The sequence below is a fragment of the Nylanderia fulva genome, unplaced genomic scaffold (assembly GCF_048542155.1).
Source record: "Nylanderia fulva isolate GAGA-0341 unplaced genomic scaffold, ASM4854215v1 Scaffold11, whole genome shotgun sequence".
NCBI classification, from domain to species: domain Eukaryota; kingdom Metazoa; phylum Arthropoda; class Insecta; order Hymenoptera; family Formicidae; genus Nylanderia; species Nylanderia fulva.
This window is the reverse complement of record NW_028189302.1, coordinates 5,585,577-5,604,488: the sequence shown is the minus strand read 5'-3', so window position 1 is coordinate 5,604,488 and position 18,912 is coordinate 5,585,577. Positions and strand designations below refer to the sequence as shown.

Here is an 18,912-nt window from a genome sequence, read left to right as displayed (position 1 = left end):
CACATAACATATATGTATTCTATTAACACTTCTATAATCATAAATATAGAAAAAAACTCAATTATTTATATTATTATTCATTTTATTTGTATCGATTATTTATACATAAAATATATATCGCGTAAAAACGATATAATAAGTAATAGATTTAATTATCATAATCTTACAATTAAACATTAAATTATTATTACATGTAAATTACCAAAAAAAACATGTAGTGATTCATTGCCAAGTTCTACAAAAATATATATTTTGAAAGTTTTCGTTAGTATACTTTTTATAGATGTAACTTACAAAACAGATTATTCTTCCAAATATACTATTTTTTATTCGGCAACTTCGGTCATTTCGGTATCTTCTATTACAAGATCGTCTAACATTTCTTCGAGTGTAATCTGCGGAATACTCGGATCTATTTCATTAGTATCAACAGGAATCTGTTTCCTAGAGTCTCGAAATATATTGATGTTCTGCCTCAATTCCGGGTCTTCTTCCAAATCGTCGAGGAATTCATTATACTCACTGTAAATTAAAATCATTTCATGTGAGATAATTTGCATATACAATATGTATTGTAAATTTTATATATATATAATTTCTTACTTATTCTCGGTACTCATACTCAATACTTCATCAGCGATATGTTTCAACTTCCAGACTCTCGCCCTGCGACGAGCCACCTTGTCATAAAACTTTTTCACCAGAACAATATCGGGTACTACATCTTCGCTTAGTTTATCGAAATTGGTATCGTTGATATTACTATCTTTTAAAGAATAGCTGCAACAATATAACGAGAAATAACTTATATATGTATATATACTCCTATTTGTCAATGATTATTATAATATTACATACTGTAGATTTATTATAAATTAATTTTCAGAATCTTACCCTAAGACCGAATCACCTGGTTTAAGTACATGGCCCAAATGCGTACGTGTGTGAATTGGATTATCGTTTATGCCTAATTCGGATGCTTTTACTAGCCACGCGTCCGCTATGACGTGCTAGAAATAATCATATAGTGAATTCAAGAGTTTTTTAAATTAATTATACATAGTAAACTCATCTAGAATGAAATATAAAAATTCCTATTGTTAACAAGATATATATGCTTATGTTTATGAACCATGTATAATGAAAAACTTAAACATTCATTAAAATATATTTTTCTTTTATAAGATAAATCAAACGCGTATTTACAGAAATATATATATTTACTTTTTCTTGATTAAAATATATATTGAATTAAATAATGCATACAACATAAATAGTCTTTCTTCAATAATTATAAGTTATAAGTTTGAATAATATAGAAAGTTAAATGTGACTGATTGAAATATTTTATACAGGAAGAAGACTTACTTTCTTAGAAATAGATCCTTGCCCTGGGAAAGTTTTTATATCTGTATATTTTATTGGTTCAATATCCATCACAACAAACTCTGTTAATTGTTTCGGATTACATATACTATTGAAATTATGTCTCCAGTAGGTAGTCGCGTTTACTTCAGCAACTAGAAAAATGAAACTGCTGTTTATATGATGAATTAAATTAATTCTATCATTAAAATTACTAACTATAAGTACTCAAAGTACTAATATTGTGGCTTACTTTGTCCTGATGAAACATCTATAAGATGCACAGAATTTGTAATTTTGTATACCAAACAGATAGGACTGATTCCACCCAATTGCTGCGTTAACTTTCGTGGTAGGCAGACTATGCTATCTTTGGAGATTGGAACAATTTCGACACTATTCGGCATAAAAAAATTATTAAATAAAATTGAAATGCATACTAATGTGCATATATATATATATATATATATATATATTTACCTGTATGTAAATTTGTAATTGTATATGTTACTATGACAATCATATGAAATCAATTTTTTGGAATGTTGATACTGACATGGGATGACTGTCAGTAAAAAATCAACCATTTTTCTGGCTGCAGATTCATTTGTATAGAAAAAATCCAAACCGTCTGTAAATATTACAAAAAGATTTTAGATATATATGTAACTCTTATTTGGTAATACACAAAAGTTCTTGTAAAATATTTTTTACCATAAATAGGCTTTATACCCAGTGTTTGTTCATGTGCCTTATGTTTTAATATAAGCTGTTCCAAGTAAAAAAAGGTTTTTTTGTTTATTGCTTTTTGTCGAACTTGTACCTGTAAAAGATATATATGTATATATATGTACATATCACATTGTATGTGTGCATGTGTACAAGAAGGTTAAATATAATCAATTGGCTTTTAAGTCTCTTTCACAAATTCTTAAATTGCAAACTTACACTCGCACGCCAGTAATCTTTAGCCTCTGTACGATGACAATCATTGCACATTTGATGATTCACAATATATTCAACCACAAATACTTGCTGCAGAACTGCACCACCAACTACCTCTGCATGAACAGTTAATTTCACCTATAAAAAAATATTAAAAATAAATAATTACTATTAAATATTATAAATACTATCTGTATAGTAAATATAGTCATTGTATGTAATAAGTTATACTTTTATTTAAGTATCTATTGCATGCATTATATATTAACAATTAATACTTATTCAATTCAATATTAATTTAAATTATAATTCTAATTTATTAGTTGTACATAAGTATTATAATTTTCTAAATTTTAACTGTATTATACATACAATGGACTTACTTTTAATCTTTTGGAATTTGGTTCTGTCCATATAAATCCAGCATCTATCAATTTCACACGATTTAATCCTTTCAATTTCTTTAAACACAGTGTTAAGAGCTCTTTAGATTCTAATGCAGCATGAATCCATTCAGTAGGTGGCTGAAGATATCTGTCATGTAATATTAATTGAAACAATCAAATCATTATTTATATGTAATGTTAAATTTTTAATATCTATTCAAGAAATATCGAACCTTTCGCAATTCTTACAAAACTGTAAGGTAGCTTGTTTAGGAATTCCCTCTGTAATGTCGACGTGGTTACGCAAGCACATTACGCACATATTGGCTGGATTTGGCTCGATGAGAGTCCCACAATCACAGCAAAGGCTGCAGATTAATAATTATTTATACATGCAAGAACTAACTTTTATCTCATCAGAATATTTTATATATAATCATATGTACATACATCATGTTCTTAGTTTCAGGTATCTCTTCAATGTACTCCATTTTATTCATCTATATGCAGCTAAAAAAAACGTAAATATCATAAAACATATTTTATGTACGCTTTCTTTTCATAAATAAACACAAGAGTACAATATGTGACATTTAAAATGATGTCATATTTAACACATACATAAAATCTTAAAGTCTCTTTTTTTTATTTTTATTCTCATTTATCTTTCTAATTTTTCTTTTATTATTATATATATAAGTTATAAATTATATAGACATAAAAATCTCCTTTCTAGGTTATATTTAGAAAAGTTTGATTTTCTTTTGGACAAAATTTAATTTCTTTCCAACACATAGACAAATTTCAAGTATTCGAACAAAAGTTTTTGCCTAGAATTATTCGGAGCATTTTTTTTCAATTAAAAAACGAAAAATTACTCCAATAAAACGAGATACTAACCGCGTGGTAGGATAAAGTATAATTATATTAGACTGCGTTCGAAAATGTTGTCGAAGCAGAATAAATTATGATCGACCAATCAGAAGGAAGAGAAATTTTTGTTTCTGTCATTCTGATTGGCCAATCGAGCGTTACGTCACTCGGACGAGTAGATTTTGGAACAAGACTCTGGAAGGCGGTGGAAGGGTTTAAGATTCCGAGTATTTTATGTAACTTCATTTTTTTGACGACACTCGCTCGCTGTCAATGGATTAAAAAAAATAAGACTCGACGGGATAATAAAAAAACGATGCTGTAAGTATCGCCTCGTTAAAAGAGACCGCGATTATTTTCTATAGATTAAGAACAGAGTGACTCTCAAAATTGTCAAGTTTCGGCGGGCTGCTAAGCTAGGACCCCGAAGATGGGCTCCGGCCAGAGTGCTCGCAAGTTGACCATCTCGAACGAGGAGGAGGTCGGTGTGATCAAGGTGTCAAACGCGATTGTGCAGCGTCTCGCTCAACAACGGGACGGTTCCGAGGTCAACGAATCCTCGACGGATCCTCCGAGACCCGACTCGTCGAAGGTCCGGCAAACAGCACCTCCTAGTGCAGCACCTCCTGCTGTTGCTGTGACATCCGGACAGCCGGTGTATTATCCTGAATTGACAGTTTCCGCGCTTCAAATGCAACAACACATGGAGCAAGAGTTGAAGAAGCAAGATCAATACTGGCACAGGAGGTTGCAGAACCTAGAGGATGGTTACCAGAAAGTTAATCGTGTCTTAGAGGACGAGTACAAGAAAGCTGCCAATGAAACGTCTGTTACTAAGACTGGTGAGTCTTTAGATATTGCAAAAATTGATTTATTTTCTTAATTTTTGCCCTACCTTTGTTTGTGTATATTTATCAAAAATCTTGTATTAACTAACATCTAATAATAACATTTTATTGACATTTGCTTTTTAAAATATATGATAATAGAAAAATTATGGTATAGAAAAATTGATTTTATGTATAAAATAATAGATATGTGTTTCTTGCTTTAATTACTTGAGTCAACAAATTAAAATATAATTTAATAATTCAATGCTTAAATATTAGATTATAAATATTGTCTCCTGGGTTTGTGTAAATTTATTGTGTTATTTGTTATAGGGCAAAAATCTGTTGATATCCAAGGTGCGGTGCAACCATGTCTGGAAGGTAGTAATAAAGTCCTAAAGTGTTTCCAGGATCATCCTAAGGAGACTCTCAAATGTTCAAACTTGGTAGAAGAATTTTCAAATTGTGTCTGGAACGTGCATTATACACGTGTGATTGAAGCGCGTTCGTAATATATTTCTATCTCTACTTTTATGTGCTTCATGGATACAAAGGACATTTAGTCAACAAATAATAAATTGTATGATAAGGTAATAATGCCTCTAAAGTGCTTATTTTAATTCGGCAGAATATTGCTGATAAAAAGTAGTATAAAAGCAAAGAACACGTGGAGGAAAATGTAAAAAAATAAATTATTTGAAGAATATATATATTACAATTTGTAATAAAATGAGAGATGTTACATATATGAGATAAATATTGTTAAGCATCAAACACAAAGTTTCTCTTTTCGTTTCCAAACATTTTAATAGCGTTTTTCTCCAGAGCTGGATAACAGAATACAATTTTATGTGTTATAAGGCACAAGATTTGTTCATTAAAATAACGGGGTTTATCATAGTTATGCAGGAAAATATTATGTATGTTATGAAAAGCAACCTGAACAACTTGTTATTTCGAGGTTCTCAGTACAGTTCTATTCATAGATCAAAATATATACAGCATAAATCTAGGGTAGATGACCCAAATAAAGGCCTACAAATACAGCATTATAGAAAATAATATTATTCCATAATATACGATTTCGTAAGATTATCAGTAAATATATAAAACGAGAAAATGTTGCAAATGCAAAATTGGAAGTACATTTGAAATATATTGTCTAAGATGTATGTAAAATATTCTATTTATACACTATTAATAATTGCCAATGTATGGCATGCAATATTCAGAAATAATTTTCATGCAATATAAAATAAATAAAATTGACATTTACTGTTATAATTAAAATTTGTATAATACTTTTGCAAAAACAAATATAAAGAAATTGTTTTTCTCTTTACAAAAAAAATCAGACTTACTAATTTTAATTAACTTATATGTAGCAGCATTGCAAATCACAAAATGTAAGTTCAGGCTTTATATGCAGAAAGTGCACAAAACTGGAAAAAGGATATATAATGTGTATTATGAGGCACATTACATTAATATTTTTATATACAACCTTTTAACGAAACTTATAAATATATTTTAATTGTAACTCGTGAAATGTGGTTCTTGTTCAAAAATTATGCAACACAAAATTCAATACAACATAACAATGTCTTAAGACTTAGAGCTGCGACTGTGAGCAAAACAATAAAGTAAAAATAAAACAATAAAGTAAAAATAAAAAAAAAGATTTCAGAACAAATCTTCAAAAAACATTCAATCGCTTTTCTTATCGCTACTCGACTGCGTAAGTTTTGCGTGTTCGCGAGACAAACGATCGTATTCTTTTGCAACTGAATCTGCCTGCGATTTTACCGCTTCTTTATCTTTTTTTTCTTTAGTTAAATTATTCTCGAGTTCCAAATTTTTAACTTGCAATTCTTTAATCTGATTTTTCAATTCTGAAACTTGTTTGTCATGTGCTTCATTAGAATCATTCTGTGCACTTTCCCCAATTGTCCTCTGGGACAGTAAGCTCCTAGCTGTGGTTGTTGCAGATTGAGCTTGTCGCATGGCTGCTTCATTTTGCGCAAGTAATGTAGCTTGAGTGGATATCAAAATAACAAGACGCCGTATCACCAAACTCAAAAATAGCGCAAAGCCAGATATGTAGAAGTTTCTCTGTGCACGGAACAGCCGCATGTTTTCTATAAAAAAAAAAAAGAGCAATATATTAAAAGATATAATAATGCTACAATTAGTAGATAAGCATGTGATATTTAAATGCGATTAAATACAATGCTATATATAATAATTTACCTTGCATTTCTAAATTTAATTGATGATGCTCTGTGTGATCTCCATTTTTGGAATATTTTCGCATTTCTCGAATAGCATCCAGTAGAAAGAGAACCAAGATGCCAAGTAGAATCACAAAATAAACGGAGGCTTGGTTGCTTAGACTTTGCAAGAAACGAGATTTAAAGAGCTTTTGCCATCTAGTTGGCGAAGCTACTGGTAATACCAGAAGAAGAACTATAGCAACTTCAATATACAGAAAACCAGCAATGAGTGTCCACTGTAAACTCATGTTTATTTCTTAGTTTCTTTTCGTTTATACGCAAATATCTGAAAATAATATAAAACACACAAGTTAATTATTACATTTTAAAATCTTCAAAAAAATTTTGTTTTTCGTTATAAAATTGAATTTATTTTCCATCACAGTGTTTCCTACTTGCGTTTGTATGAAGTGTTTTGTAACGATAATTGTATGAAGAAAAAATGTTGACTCATATCACTGCAACATTAATTATCTATTTATACGCAAGTCTGCAAAAACTGACGTGGTTCTCGATGAAATCAGTTATATGACACGTCGATTTGCCCGAGATGTACACGAGATTCGCGGAATCTTATCGGTCGCCGCGACTAGTCTATCAATTTTCAGGAGCCGGCAGATCTTTTTTTAGAACAACGCGGACATCAAAAATACCTTTTATAGCATTAAAGATCGCGAAATGTCAAAGGATCTCTCGGATATGTCGAAGCATTTGCAACTCTCGAATAAAACCAACCTTGTTTTTAATAGCGACAATTTTAACGCTGAACGTCGAAACAAACTTTGCAGCGGTACTTTGTTTGTTGGCTCAGGCTCTATTTATAGATTCACGTACTTTCCTCGAGGACGACGCGAAACTGTGGAATACGCGATGTGGCTTGCGGTTTTTTGCGACGTGCAGGTGCACGAACACAAGTTCGAAGTACGAATCGGAGAACGTCGTCGGCTATCTTATAAATAAACCGTGTACGGTGACGTCATCGCGGTAAAGCTTCGCACAAATTGCAAAATTTTATCTCTCTGCAGAAAGAAACAAGAGAGCGACCACCGGGATTCAGCGGCCGCGTGCACTAGTGCGCCCCCAGACAAAGTGGACATAAACTACGTGAAGCTCGGTAAAAAGCACGATAAATGGCCGCTCTCAGGTTTCTCTCTGCCTGTACATTAATAGCCAATCAGGGGATCGATTGTGTAATTTTTTCTAAAGTGAAAATGTGAAAAGTGAAAAATTTCTTCCAATCACACATCGATTTCATTTTAAAATCAATGCGTGATTGCTGGAAATTTTTCACTTTTCACGGTTCCATGGTGCAATAAAAAGATATCGATTTTTGGACGATTTTACACGTCGCCCGAAACTGATTGGCTTTTGGCTAGGGAATTTCTAGGATCGCGCGCCAGCAGCCAATCAGAAGCCGGCTCGACCGCGACGAACTCGTCCGCCTTTCTAGGTGTTCCACGCACCTCGTGACTGTCAAAACTGCACGGGCGATCATTGTTTGATCGCGTTTTGCGGCTCGTGTCACTCGGCGTCAATGTTTACGCGCGGAATGTCAGGTCGATAGCGCGCGCGTGTATGTGTGTGTGTGCGTGTGTGTATGACAAGCGTGTTTATAATATATACGTGAAAGAAGTACGAACGAGTTTACGATCAACGAAGGCTTCCGATCGAGATTACAAGTTCTCGGACACGTGTTCGGCTCGTGAGCGATTTGCGGGTTTTCCGCGATCTGTTTCGCGATTTTGACAGGAAATGCCGGTGAAGAGCGACGACGAGGCGTCATCTCGTTCGAGCGAGTGATCGTAAACGCCGACTTCCCTCAGGAGGTATACAAGCGTCGTTTTTCCTCGGGAAAGGGGGCAGAAAAAGAGTTTCGCGCGAGGTGTCTATGGGATACAACGTCGTCCACCGGGAGATGATACGCACGAGGGAGGAATTCGCGGAGAAATTGGGCTTCGACGCCGAAGAACAGCACGGGATCATGAACAACATGGTAGACGCCAGGGCCTGTTACAAGCCCAGCGGCAAAGTGAGTCATTTTTATTTCCTTGCGAATTTTACGCTTTACGATATTTGCGCTTCTAGCGTAGTTTTTTTTTTTAAGAAGAAAATTATTTTTTTTTTGCACGCACGGATTGTTATACTATAGTAGATTAATTGTAAATTTGTAAATTGCTTCGCATTGATAATAATGGCGATTTCACATATGAAGATATTTTTATTTGCTATGGTATTTATTAATTAGTATGTAAACAAATATATTTTTTAAATACACCGTCTGTGTTTCGTTGTTGTTTGACGTTTGAAGTGCATGCGAAAGTTTGATATGGACTTTGCATAGGATAAGAGATGATAAAAAGAATGAGAGAAATGAATGACAGGATGTTTTCATGATTTTTTATCGCGCTTTTAATATAAGAGAGATACATAAACTAGAGCAATGCTAAATAATTATAGAGAAATTTATATAAATTTTTTTAACGTATTTTTATTTGAATTTTTTATATTTATAATATACATATATTTATAATATAATTTTAATATAATATTTTTATAATCTAATTTTATATTTAATATGATATATTTAAATTTTATTTAAAAACACAAAGCTTAATTAAATAATGTCGAATTAAAATAATTTTATCGATGATAATTTATATATATATATATTTTCTCGAAGAATAATAAATGTATTTAGTTTGAGAAAAAAATGCTAATGATTTGACGCGATGACAGACAAGTGACAGGAAGCATCGGAGCACTTTATACGAGCGCTAGACAATTCGCTCGTCAGTAGAAACTGAACAGCTGGCGCGATTGAAACGTTTGAAACTCTCGTTACGTATTTCTCGATCCTCTGCGCGAGCGCATGTCAATCTTTCTCGATCTCGTAATCCCTTCGTTATTCAATCGCGATATAATTAAGTGTCGAGCGAACGAAAAGTTAGCAGCATGGCGCATTTGTATGTATGTATCAGGATATGAATGATTTAAAATTTAAAGTTACGAGTCATCAGTTTCGGAATCCAAACGCAATCAATATATGCACATATAATACATATTCATGCAAATATATTCTCTCGTGCGGTTAATTTCGTAATCCCTTTGGGCGATAAAATCAGGTGAAACGCACGTACGATGGATAATAATTTATTGATGAGTCAAACGAAAATGATCGATTCCTCGGTGTTGACATGCTTCATGGTAGAAACTGATGACACTGTCGTGTTTCATTTTTTTTAATCCGGAACTGTGTAATGTACAGTCCGTAATGGAGTCTACATTATACAATGTGTCCTTTTAATGACAGATTTTTTTCAGGAAAAAGTCGACAAGAATTAACTTTTATCGCGGTTAATTCTTTTACTCGAAATTTGGTTTAAAAAAATTTCTTGCAATTTTTGAAATTATCGATACTCCAACACTCGATCAGAAAATCGATCGGTCATTAGACGGACATCCGGTGACTTTTTAGACACCCTGTGTATACATAGCGCGCGCATGACGCGTAAATCATGAAAGGGACCTTTATCCTATATGTATACAGCCACGCCACTTTATATATGATTTTATGGGTTGCTAATTAGACGCGTGTCTCATTTCCCTTTGTTTCTTTTAGTAAGCGCGACGTGAGAGAACGACTTGTGTAGTTGGTTGCAATATTATCCACATCTCTCGTCTCTTTTTCTCTTTTTTTCTCTTGCTCTTCCTTCCTCCCTTCCTTTTTCCCTTTCTCTCTCTCTCTCTTTATCTACTTCTCCAACCACCTGCACATGCATGGGTCCCGGCTTGTCGATTACCGTGTCCCCGTTGTGCACTGGCGACGATCGTCTCACCAAGCACGTGTCGAGCACCGGCTGTCTCCAGTTCCCGATTAACGTCAGACATGACCAACAATAAGCAGGTGAGTAGCCTCGTCCGTACGCGAAAATCGCGAAATCGCGCTGAAAAGAAAATTTAATAACTCGACTAAACCTTTCGACTAAATTACTATTTTAAATTACTAAGTTACAATTTTTATATATTAAAATAATGAATAAATTTAATGATATAAGTCTTCATACATTATTTAATAAATTTATTTGTTTTTTAAGTCGTAGATAATTTCGTTAATTTATGTTTCTAATTTTTTATTTGCATCTAATTATCGTAATTTTTTATCTTAATTTTATTTATATGGGATATAAATTGAACGTATTTTAAGTCAAATATATACGTTTTGTTAGATTTAACGTGTTACATTTAATTTAAATATTTTTATGTGTTCAATTAACAAACTAATATTTAGTTGAAAGATTTAGTTAAGCTAACAATTTTTTTTTAATGCCGAGGAAAATCATTTAGATCTGGAACGAATCAAGCTCGTTATTTGAATACGATCAATTTTTTAAAATTACAGAGATTTAAAGGATTTTTAATAATGTACAGAGCTTTTCCGATATTATTTTTTTTTTACAAATTATGAACTTAATTCGTTCCAGTGTATATAAGCTCTGTGATATATAGAGACAGCAAGTGACGTAAAAACACGATGGTTTGACAGATGGGCACGTGGGAACCGGAAGCATCTCTATCTATAATCTTAAGATTTTCTCTTTTCATCCTCTACTTCTTGTTTGCCATAATATCCTGCAGCGAATATAATTCTTTACCGAGATGATCCTTTCCTCTTTTTTTTTTATTGCACAGAATAAATATCCGAAGAATCATACACGATTGAATGAATATTTAAACGATTACGCACGTGTAGAGAATAATTTTTGTTTAGAAGCGCAATATCCTACGTATAATTTACATTTTATATAGAGATATATACACAATAATAATGAAGATTAGAATCGCCAAAATAAAAATATACGCTACCGTAAGTAATTACATCTTGTACTGTACGTGTAATCATGGCAATTATATTTGCATTCCAATGGTTTTTTATTACAAATAAGCAAGTTACATTTCTGCCATTACTGTTGTGAAGTGATGCATTTGCTTCAATTGCTTGTTATTCAAACGCAAGCATGTACCGTGACGTGTATATGCGGTTATATATAGAGATACTTTTTAGAATTATGTGATAATGAGAACCTATCATTACAGGTAATGATAATGTAATTTTGAAATAACGATTTAAAAAGATTAAAGAAGGTTGTTGCTACGAATATAATGAAGCTTTTGTACAAAAATATATACAATAATGTGCTAAGACGTAAAGTAATTTAAAGAAAAAATACAAAATATCTTTAATACATGAGAATCAATTTACAATAGTATGTGCAAATTAAAAATTACAATTTTTATATTAAAATAATGAGTAAATTGATATAATTGTAAATGAATTTGCCGTGCATTTTTTAAAATTATGGATAATTTCGTTATTTTATGTTTCTAATTTTTTATTTGCATCTAATTATCGTGTTATATCCTTAGCCAAGATTATACTTAAGCATGGTAAATAAATTTTGTTTTTTATTTTTTAATTCTATTTATATATATATATATAGAATATAGAGAATATTAAAAATCAATACAGCATTTTTGTTAAAATCAATACATCTTTTGTAACTAATGTGTGCATGTATGTGTATGAGCATTTCGCACAAATCCTTTGTAGCAAATGATTCAAGTAGACTAAGCAAGGGTAGAAAGTATCGAACACGTCTTCGTTGCATTATCTGCGCAGTAAAAGAGTTGACAACAACTCATTACATAATGTAGCCATTATTGATCCTGACTACGGTACTTTGCATACTTATTACTAATATACAGGATGTTCGGAGAGAGACTCATCTTTTATCTACAATCTCTTTGATCAATTCGCTTAAGAGTTAATTTTCATAAGAGCATCCAATTTACAAGCGACTGCAATTGATCAAGGATCAGAGACTTCAGAGATTCTTCATTTAATTTCACAAGTAGCTTTTGCATCTCTTCGACATCAAATTAATCAAAGATAGCTCGTACATAGATGAAAGATGAATCGATCGATGCAATTTACTGAGAGAGTTCGTCCTCTTCGCAGTAAATTCTTACAGTTTTCGTGATCCGTTTAATTCACTTTTTTTTATTTTTATGAGAAAAAGTCGCATAATTCGATCTATCTCGCCGCGCTACACTGCGTCAGTATAAATACGTCGACTCGCAGATTCACAGAAAATTTCACATGCGACTTTGCTGTTTCTCCACGTGCATATGCAATGAGGCAATTAAAAACAAGCGGAACAATTAAAAAACGAAAAACGTGACTAAAAATGAGATTTTTGTTTCAAAAGGAAAAACTGAAACAAAAAAAATAAACGACACTCGACGAATATCTTATTTTTCAGAGTATTTTTTGAAAAATGTAATATATATATATATATATGGTATATATATAATTAATATAAATTATAATATATAAATACTAAATATATATTATATTATATTGATTATCACGTAATTTTATACAATACGAACATTGTAATATTAAATAGAATCTAACTTTACATTATATTTTGTCTTCATGATCATTGTTTATGCCTCACTGCGTCTTGTCGATTCTCGACTTTATTGTCTGAAGCATTCGTTACAAATTCTATAATTGTCAGCTTGATAAGAGGATATCAGTATTTCCGTTCACGATATTGCAGTAACTTTCTTTTTCACGGTTTCTGAACAAGAGAGAGTTTTACCAAAGATGATACACGAAATATATGTTTTTTTCTTCGAACGTTTCTTCGAAATCATCATATGCGCATATTATATCCTATTTCAGAAATGCGAGTTTATCGCGGTGAAAAGATGTAATCACATAAAATTAACATATATACAATATATATATATATATATATATATATATATATATATATATTCATGATTATTTTTGTTAATATTCGTAGTGACATATTTACATGACATTGTTTCAACAATTAATTTGCATGAAGCATATATCAAATTTGCGAAATTAACGTAGAAGAAATACATGAGATAAAAATGGATTTATAATAATTTATTTGCAGTCGTGGTTTCGCGGTGTTCGAAGCAGCAAATTTCGGCACGTTTACGGTGTGCCGGCCAAAAGGGAAAAATGTTACGACAACATCAAGATCACGAAGAACGCCCACGATTCGCAATTCTGCGCCGTAAATCCCAAGTTTCTGGCCGTCGTGACGGAAGTTGCGGGTGGCGGAGCATTCCTGGTTTTATCGTTGGATCGTGTAAGTTATCTCTGTGTCTTATCGATTTATTGATTCTTGCCCTACTTGGGGAAAAGCTTGCATCATGACGACTGTAATCAAAGTACAAATAATTTTCCCAGACATCAGTATCGATAAAAAGTACTAGTACATATAAATATAAATACATACTAGTACATATATATAAATTATATGCTATACAATTCAGGAATTAAAATAATGTATATAATAGAAATTCGTCAATTAAAATTATATGAATAATATAAATTCGAGGAATTAAAATTATGAACATAATAAAAATTTTCGAATTTCTGTTTGTATATAATTGTAATTCCCTGATTTCTATTATGTATATAATAAAAATGACTGAATTATGTGGATTAAATAGTAAAACGATGTGTCATATATCTTGAATATATATCTTAAATATAATGGCTATTTAATAAAAACATAAATTTCATCTCGCATATTTATTAATATTATTATAATAATGTTTTATTACCTCTAACGTTACAGACCGGACGACTCGACTTCAATGCCAGTCGAGTAACTGGACATACCGGTCCCGTTTTGGACATCAAATGGAATCCATTTAACGACAACATCATTGCATCCTGTTCCGATGATTGCACTGTAAGAAAACATTTTGCTTTTGTCATCTCTATAAGAGAAAAATTTACGCAAGATAGACCGAGAGTACAAAATAATCAATGCGTCAATATTGTGTTTTTATCTAGATAAAATTGTGGCATATACCTGATGGTGGGTTGTCGAGAAACTTGACTGAATGGTTGGTGGAATTGCAAGGGCACAAACGACGCGTCGCTTATATCGAATGGCATCCGGTAGCGGAAAATGTACTCTTCAGTGCCGGTTTCGACCATCTTGTTATCGTGTGGGATGTAAACAGATGTGAAGCAGTGAGTGTCATCGACAGACATCCCGATGTGATCTACAGCATATCCTTAAATCGAGATGGCAGCTTGTTAGCAACCACGTGCAAGGATAAGAAATTGCGCGTTTTTGAACCGAGGTCCGGTATTGTCGTTTCGGTAAGTAAACACAGAGTGTGACAAAATCCTACAGAAAGTCTGAATCTCCTTTTTTTTAACACAATATAATATAATTCATTATAATATATTATATTATATATGTGTGTATAATAAAATCTATTATAATATAACAAATACATAATATTTAGCTTTAAATTAAATATTCTTATATTGCACAGAATAAAATTAATACATATTTAATATTAATTATATCGAATATATCGAATAGGAAGGGGTGTGTCATGCCGGTACAAAAGCGAGCAAAGTTGTATTCCTCGGCAGTTCTGGACGTCTCTTGACTACTGGATTTAGCAGACACTCGGACCGACAGTATGCAATATGGAGCCAGCATGATCTAACTGTTCCATTGATGTGTGAAACGATAGATTCTTCGAGTGGGGTGGTTTTTCCATTTTATGATAACGATACCAACATGGTGTTCTTAGCAGGAAAGGTAAGAAAGATATAAAATATGTAACACGAACTATTTAAGACTGCATTATTATTCTTTTATAGGGCGATGGTAATATTCGATATTACGAAGTAGTCAATGAGGCACCTTGGATGCATTACCTTAGTCAATTCATATCTGGAAATCCTCAAAGAGGATTAGGAATAATGCCAAAAAGAGGAATCAATACCGCTATGTGCGAGGTGTTTAGATTTTACAAGCTGCACGCGACTCGCGGAATGTGTGAGCCAATTTCGATGATAGTACCTCGAAAGGCAAGTTCACATTTTTAATATTATGTCTTTTCATATAGCTCTAAATATAAAATATAATTAAAATTCGAGAATTATATATTTTAAAATTCTCTCGATTAAAAGATGTATTATATTTCAGAGTGATCAATTCCAAGAAGATCTATATCCTGACACAATTGGAACGTGTCCCGCACTGTCGGCCAGAGACTGGATCAGCGGCATGAATAGTCCGCCAATCTTAATCTCTCTTAAAACAGGTCTCGTATTTTTTGTTAGTACGATGATACAAGATATCCTATTTTAAAGAACGCACACAAATATTTTTAAACTATTGATAAAATAAAAAAATATTTTTGATAAAAAAATTTTCTGATTTTGAGCGTACAACAATAGTTTTTCGTGTGTATAATTTAAAATAAAACCTCTTGTATGCAACAACAAAAATTTATCGAACAATCATGTTAATGAATATCGTGCTGTATCTTATCAGGTGGAAGCATTTCGACGCACAAGCCACGAATATACAAACCACCGCAATTGCCTGCGACTACCGATCTGAATAATAAAAAGAAATTCGCGTTTCTGTCTACTGAAACAATACCTGATTATAGACCGGTGGAATTACACGACATGTCGGAAAAAAGTCAGAAAACATCCAGCAATCAAAGCACAAAGTTTCAACAGCTACAGCAAAAATTTGGAAATGTGCAGGTAAGAATATAAGATATGTTTATACCATCGATTTATAATTACAAAATAATTTTATATTTAATTAATTTTTTTTATTCCAGAAAAATATTATATCATCGCCACTTAATGACAATAAAGTTATGGAGACTGTGGACGTTCCAAACAATGAGGCGGAACTTCGATTAGCATTTGCTCGTCAAACCGACGAATTAAGGCTAGTACGACGGCAGCTTGCTAATAGTCAGCTGCGAGTCAAAGAATTAGAGGACCAAATACGAAAATTACAACGCCAATAAAGCTTAAGTTCTAACGGCTACAGCAAGTTTGCTTCGACACTGGCTTTGAGTAAGACTCGCACAGCTTTACTGCTAAACTATATATATATATATATATATATATATATATATATATATATATATATATATTTATATATATTTATTGTTAGCGATCGATACTTAAATTCTATAAAGTATTTGTCTATTGCTAACAATTTAGACGAAAAGCCTAAGCTTTTGAAAAATTTTTACCAACATGCTTGGGACTCTTTAGCTCTATGATATTTATATACACAAAGATATATTCGCACAGAATAATTTTGGCTGGCTTTTCCGATAGTCTACGATTTTTATGTAGAGTAAAACTTGTCGCGTGTTGATATTTGACTATAAGAGATCAGAGAAAGTAGGTTGCATTTGTTACGTGAAAATCGTACCTGTTCACACCTAACTGGATGCGTAAGTTGGATATATTTGTGTGTACATCTACATACAGATTTGTACGCGATTAAAAAATTAAGAAAAGCACAATATCTTTAAACAAATAATTCATATATACTTCATATTATTTCGGTTTGACACATTGTACTTTTTCTGAGATTGGAAAGAAATTATCTGTTAGTACTAGTCTGTTAATCAGTTGTTTATTTCTTTTTTTTATTTCTATTTCATGTTTATTGGTTATTTAATTAATATATTATTTAATATATTACTACTCAATCTTTAGAAGATAGAAATTAATTTTGCAAAGAACAGTATTTCTTTACACGTTATCATGTTATAAATTCTTATTATTTGAATTTTAAATTTATATTTGTACAAGAGAAATAAGATTAATTTTGTTGCCGATCTATTACTGATGATTATCATATTACGCATCAATGCTCTTATAATGCTGCTGTGTCGTATTACGTACAAGTAGGCTAGCATATTAATATATTAAGCATTTTGCTATCGCATATATCTTTCACTGCCGTCTACACTGCCGTGATGTCGATGGCAATAAGATCTTTAAACCTACGTAATGATAATACTTAATTCCGATGATTTCGAAAAAATTTTATCTTGAAATTTCTTCTTATATAGTAATAAATATACAATAACACGTGCGTGCGCGCGATTAGCAAGATTATTAAATCATGTACAATCAATGCCATTATAGAAATTGCGTATGTATATTTTTAAGAAAAGCGGCATTTATATACACTCAATGTGGGTTTAATTTTAATCGAGCTAACTTAAAAAAACGATCGATAGCAAATGTATTAGAATATTTCTAGCATTAATCTTACGGTTGCAAAAACCGTAAGGAATTATATATTTCTGCTTAAGAACAATAATCAAATCATGTAATGATTTATACGTTTATATATGTATTTTTCATACAGTGTGCAATTTTATTGTGGATCGATAAATATAGTACCTGAATGCTATACTTCACATATCGCTTGTGATCAAGTGAGTGTATGATTTCGTTAATCGCTTAGTATGAACGTAGCAAAATGTAAGTGTTGAAACTTACTGATACAGCAACATGTGACGTAGCATTCCCTAGTCTTTCTCCACTAGTTGTTTACTTATAATTGTAGATTTAATATATATGCAAACATTTCATTGAAACTTTCTTCTAGATATGCATAATTATCAACTTCATCATTAAGAGCAAAGAGTTATATGTATGGTATTAGGCGGTACATTTTACAGGCAAAATATAAAATATATATGCAAAGTATAGTGCATATAGGTATATATTTTCGACATTTATATTTAAAGCAATTTTCATGATATATTTATAAAAAAGATAATTCATGTTCATGATATATATTATACAATGCAAGAAGATTTGTGACTTTTGCTACAAGTTATAAATTTGCTTATAATGCAATATCATAGTTTATACGTAATATTTATATGTCAACTAAATATATTTTACATTTAATCGACATATAAATATACATATAGTTGGAGACCCAATTAAACATACAAAACTTTATACCAAATACAAAAAAAATACCAAAGAGCTTTGTCTTGCATATTACAGAAATTTATTACCAGCGCATAATTGTCTGATAAATTTATATATAAAAACATTGGAAAAAAATGTTATATGTATGATATATGGCAAGCAAGAGTTTCATGAAATAAACAAGAACATTTACTCATATCAATGTGTATATAGAAAATGTTATTATTAATATAATATACATATGATATGTATTGTTAATTACACAATATTTCTTTTAGCATCTTTTATTTATAAAAATTAATTAAATGGACGGATATAGTTCATTATATGTATTGCTTTACTAATATCATTAGCTTAATATCTATTAAATATATATTATTAAT

General features: G+C 31.5%; 4 protein-coding genes across 8 annotated transcripts; 2 read left to right on the top strand and 2 right to left on the bottom strand.

Annotated features, from left to right (window-relative positions):
- Positions 1–61: 61 nt before the first annotated feature.
- On the bottom strand, positions 62–3,680 carry Nmd3 (60S ribosomal export protein NMD3). 2 transcript variants are annotated; one of them, XM_029319345.2, is made up of 12 exons: positions 3,597–3,680; positions 3,147–3,206; positions 2,930–3,064; positions 2,694–2,844; positions 2,314–2,448; positions 2,080–2,188; positions 1,846–1,996; positions 1,619–1,761; positions 1,369–1,520; positions 895–1,010; positions 604–780; positions 62–522 (listed from the first exon to the last, which is right to left on the bottom strand). In XM_029319345.2, exons 2-12 carry the CDS (start codon positions 3,194–3,196, stop codon positions 327–329), a joined length of 1,515 nt encoding a protein of 504 aa, XP_029175178.1. In that variant the 5' UTR covers positions 3,197–3,206; positions 3,597–3,680; the 3' UTR covers positions 62–326. The 2 variants fall into 2 exon arrangements, with proteins under 2 accessions (XP_029175178.1, XP_029175180.1); XM_029319347.2 differs by having other exon boundaries at positions 3,147–3,196; positions 3,597–3,645.
- A 79-nt stretch (positions 3,681–3,759) lies between these two features.
- Positions 3,760–5,953, top strand: Chchd3 (Coiled-coil-helix-coiled-coil-helix domain containing 3). Its single transcript, XM_029319348.2, has 3 exons — positions 3,760–3,890; positions 3,968–4,411; positions 4,733–5,953. The coding sequence occupies exons 2-3, from the start codon at positions 4,000–4,002 to the stop codon at positions 4,909–4,911; spliced, it is 591 nt and encodes a 196-aa protein (XP_029175181.1). The 5' UTR covers positions 3,760–3,890; positions 3,968–3,999; the 3' UTR covers positions 4,912–5,953.
- On the bottom strand, positions 5,849–7,717 carry LOC114943674 (B-cell receptor-associated protein 31). 2 transcript variants are annotated; one of them, XM_029319344.2, is made up of 3 exons: positions 7,408–7,717; positions 6,650–6,958; positions 5,849–6,537 (listed from the first exon to the last, which is right to left on the bottom strand). In XM_029319344.2, the coding sequence occupies exons 2-3, from the start codon at positions 6,918–6,920 to the stop codon at positions 6,107–6,109; spliced, it is 702 nt and encodes a 233-aa protein (XP_029175177.2). In that variant the 5' UTR covers positions 6,921–6,958; positions 7,408–7,717; the 3' UTR covers positions 5,849–6,106. The 2 variants fall into 2 exon arrangements, with proteins under 2 accessions (XP_029175177.2, XP_085343610.1); XM_085487484.1 differs by lacking the exon at positions 7,408–7,717 and adding an exon at positions 7,068–7,351.
- Positions 7,718–8,043: 326 nt separating this feature from the next.
- On the top strand, positions 8,044–18,727 carry LOC114943671 (coronin-2B). 3 transcript variants are annotated; one of them, XM_029319342.2, is made up of 10 exons: positions 8,635–8,701; positions 10,292–10,576; positions 13,665–13,862; positions 14,358–14,474; positions 14,579–14,893; positions 15,123–15,347; positions 15,410–15,619; positions 15,738–15,855; positions 16,089–16,309; positions 16,390–18,727. In XM_029319342.2, the coding sequence occupies exons 2-10, from the start codon at positions 10,559–10,561 to the stop codon at positions 16,582–16,584; spliced, it is 1,617 nt and encodes a 538-aa protein (XP_029175175.1). In that variant the 5' UTR covers positions 8,635–8,701; positions 10,292–10,558; the 3' UTR covers positions 16,585–18,727. The 3 variants fall into 3 exon arrangements, with proteins under 3 accessions (XP_029175174.1, XP_029175175.1, XP_029175176.1); XM_029319343.2 differs by lacking the exon at positions 8,635–8,701 and adding an exon at positions 9,350–9,639; XM_029319341.2 differs by lacking the exon at positions 10,292–10,576 and having other exon boundaries at positions 8,044–8,701.
- Positions 18,728–18,912: the final 185 nt, after the last annotated feature.

What these genes read in the sequence shown, in the direction of transcription:
- LOC114943671 (XM_029319341.2), top strand. Translation starts at nt 8,561, where the DNA reads ATGGGATACAACGTCGTCCACCGGGAGATGATACGCACGAGGGAGGAA. An exon ending in GTTACAAGCCCAGCGGCAAA is followed by an intron (nt 8,702 to 13,664) that starts GTGAGTCATTTT and finishes ATTTATTTGCAG; the next exon opens with TCGTGGTTTCGCGGTGTTCG. An exon ending in CGATGATAGTACCTCGAAAG is followed by an intron (nt 15,620 to 15,737) that starts GCAAGTTCACAT and finishes ATTATATTTCAG; the next exon opens with AGTGATCAATTCCAAGAAGA.
- Nmd3 (XM_029319345.2), bottom strand. Translation starts at nt 3,196, where the DNA reads ATGAATAAAATGGAGTACATTGAAGAGATACCTGAAACTAAGAACATG. An exon ending in AAGATTACTGGCGTGCGAGT is followed by an intron (nt 2,189 to 2,313) that starts GTAAGTTTGCAA and finishes TATCTTTTACAG; the next exon opens with GTACAAGTTCGACAAAAAGC. An exon ending in AGATGTTTCATCAGGACAAA is followed by an intron (nt 1,521 to 1,618) that starts GTAAGCCACAAT and finishes TCATTTTTCTAG; the next exon opens with TTGCTGAAGTAAACGCGACT.
- LOC114943674 (XM_029319344.2), bottom strand. Translation starts at nt 6,920, where the DNA reads ATGAGTTTACAGTGGACACTCATTGCTGGTTTTCTGTATATTGAAGTT. An exon ending in ATTAAATTTAGAAATGCAAG is followed by an intron (nt 6,538 to 6,649) that starts GTAAATTATTAT and finishes TTTTTTTTATAG; the next exon opens with AAAACATGCGGCTGTTCCGT.
- Chchd3 (XM_029319348.2), top strand. Translation starts at nt 4,000, where the DNA reads ATGGGCTCCGGCCAGAGTGCTCGCAAGTTGACCATCTCGAACGAGGAG. An exon ending in AACGTCTGTTACTAAGACTG is followed by an intron (nt 4,412 to 4,732) that starts GTGAGTCTTTAG and finishes TATTTGTTATAG; the next exon opens with GGCAAAAATCTGTTGATATC.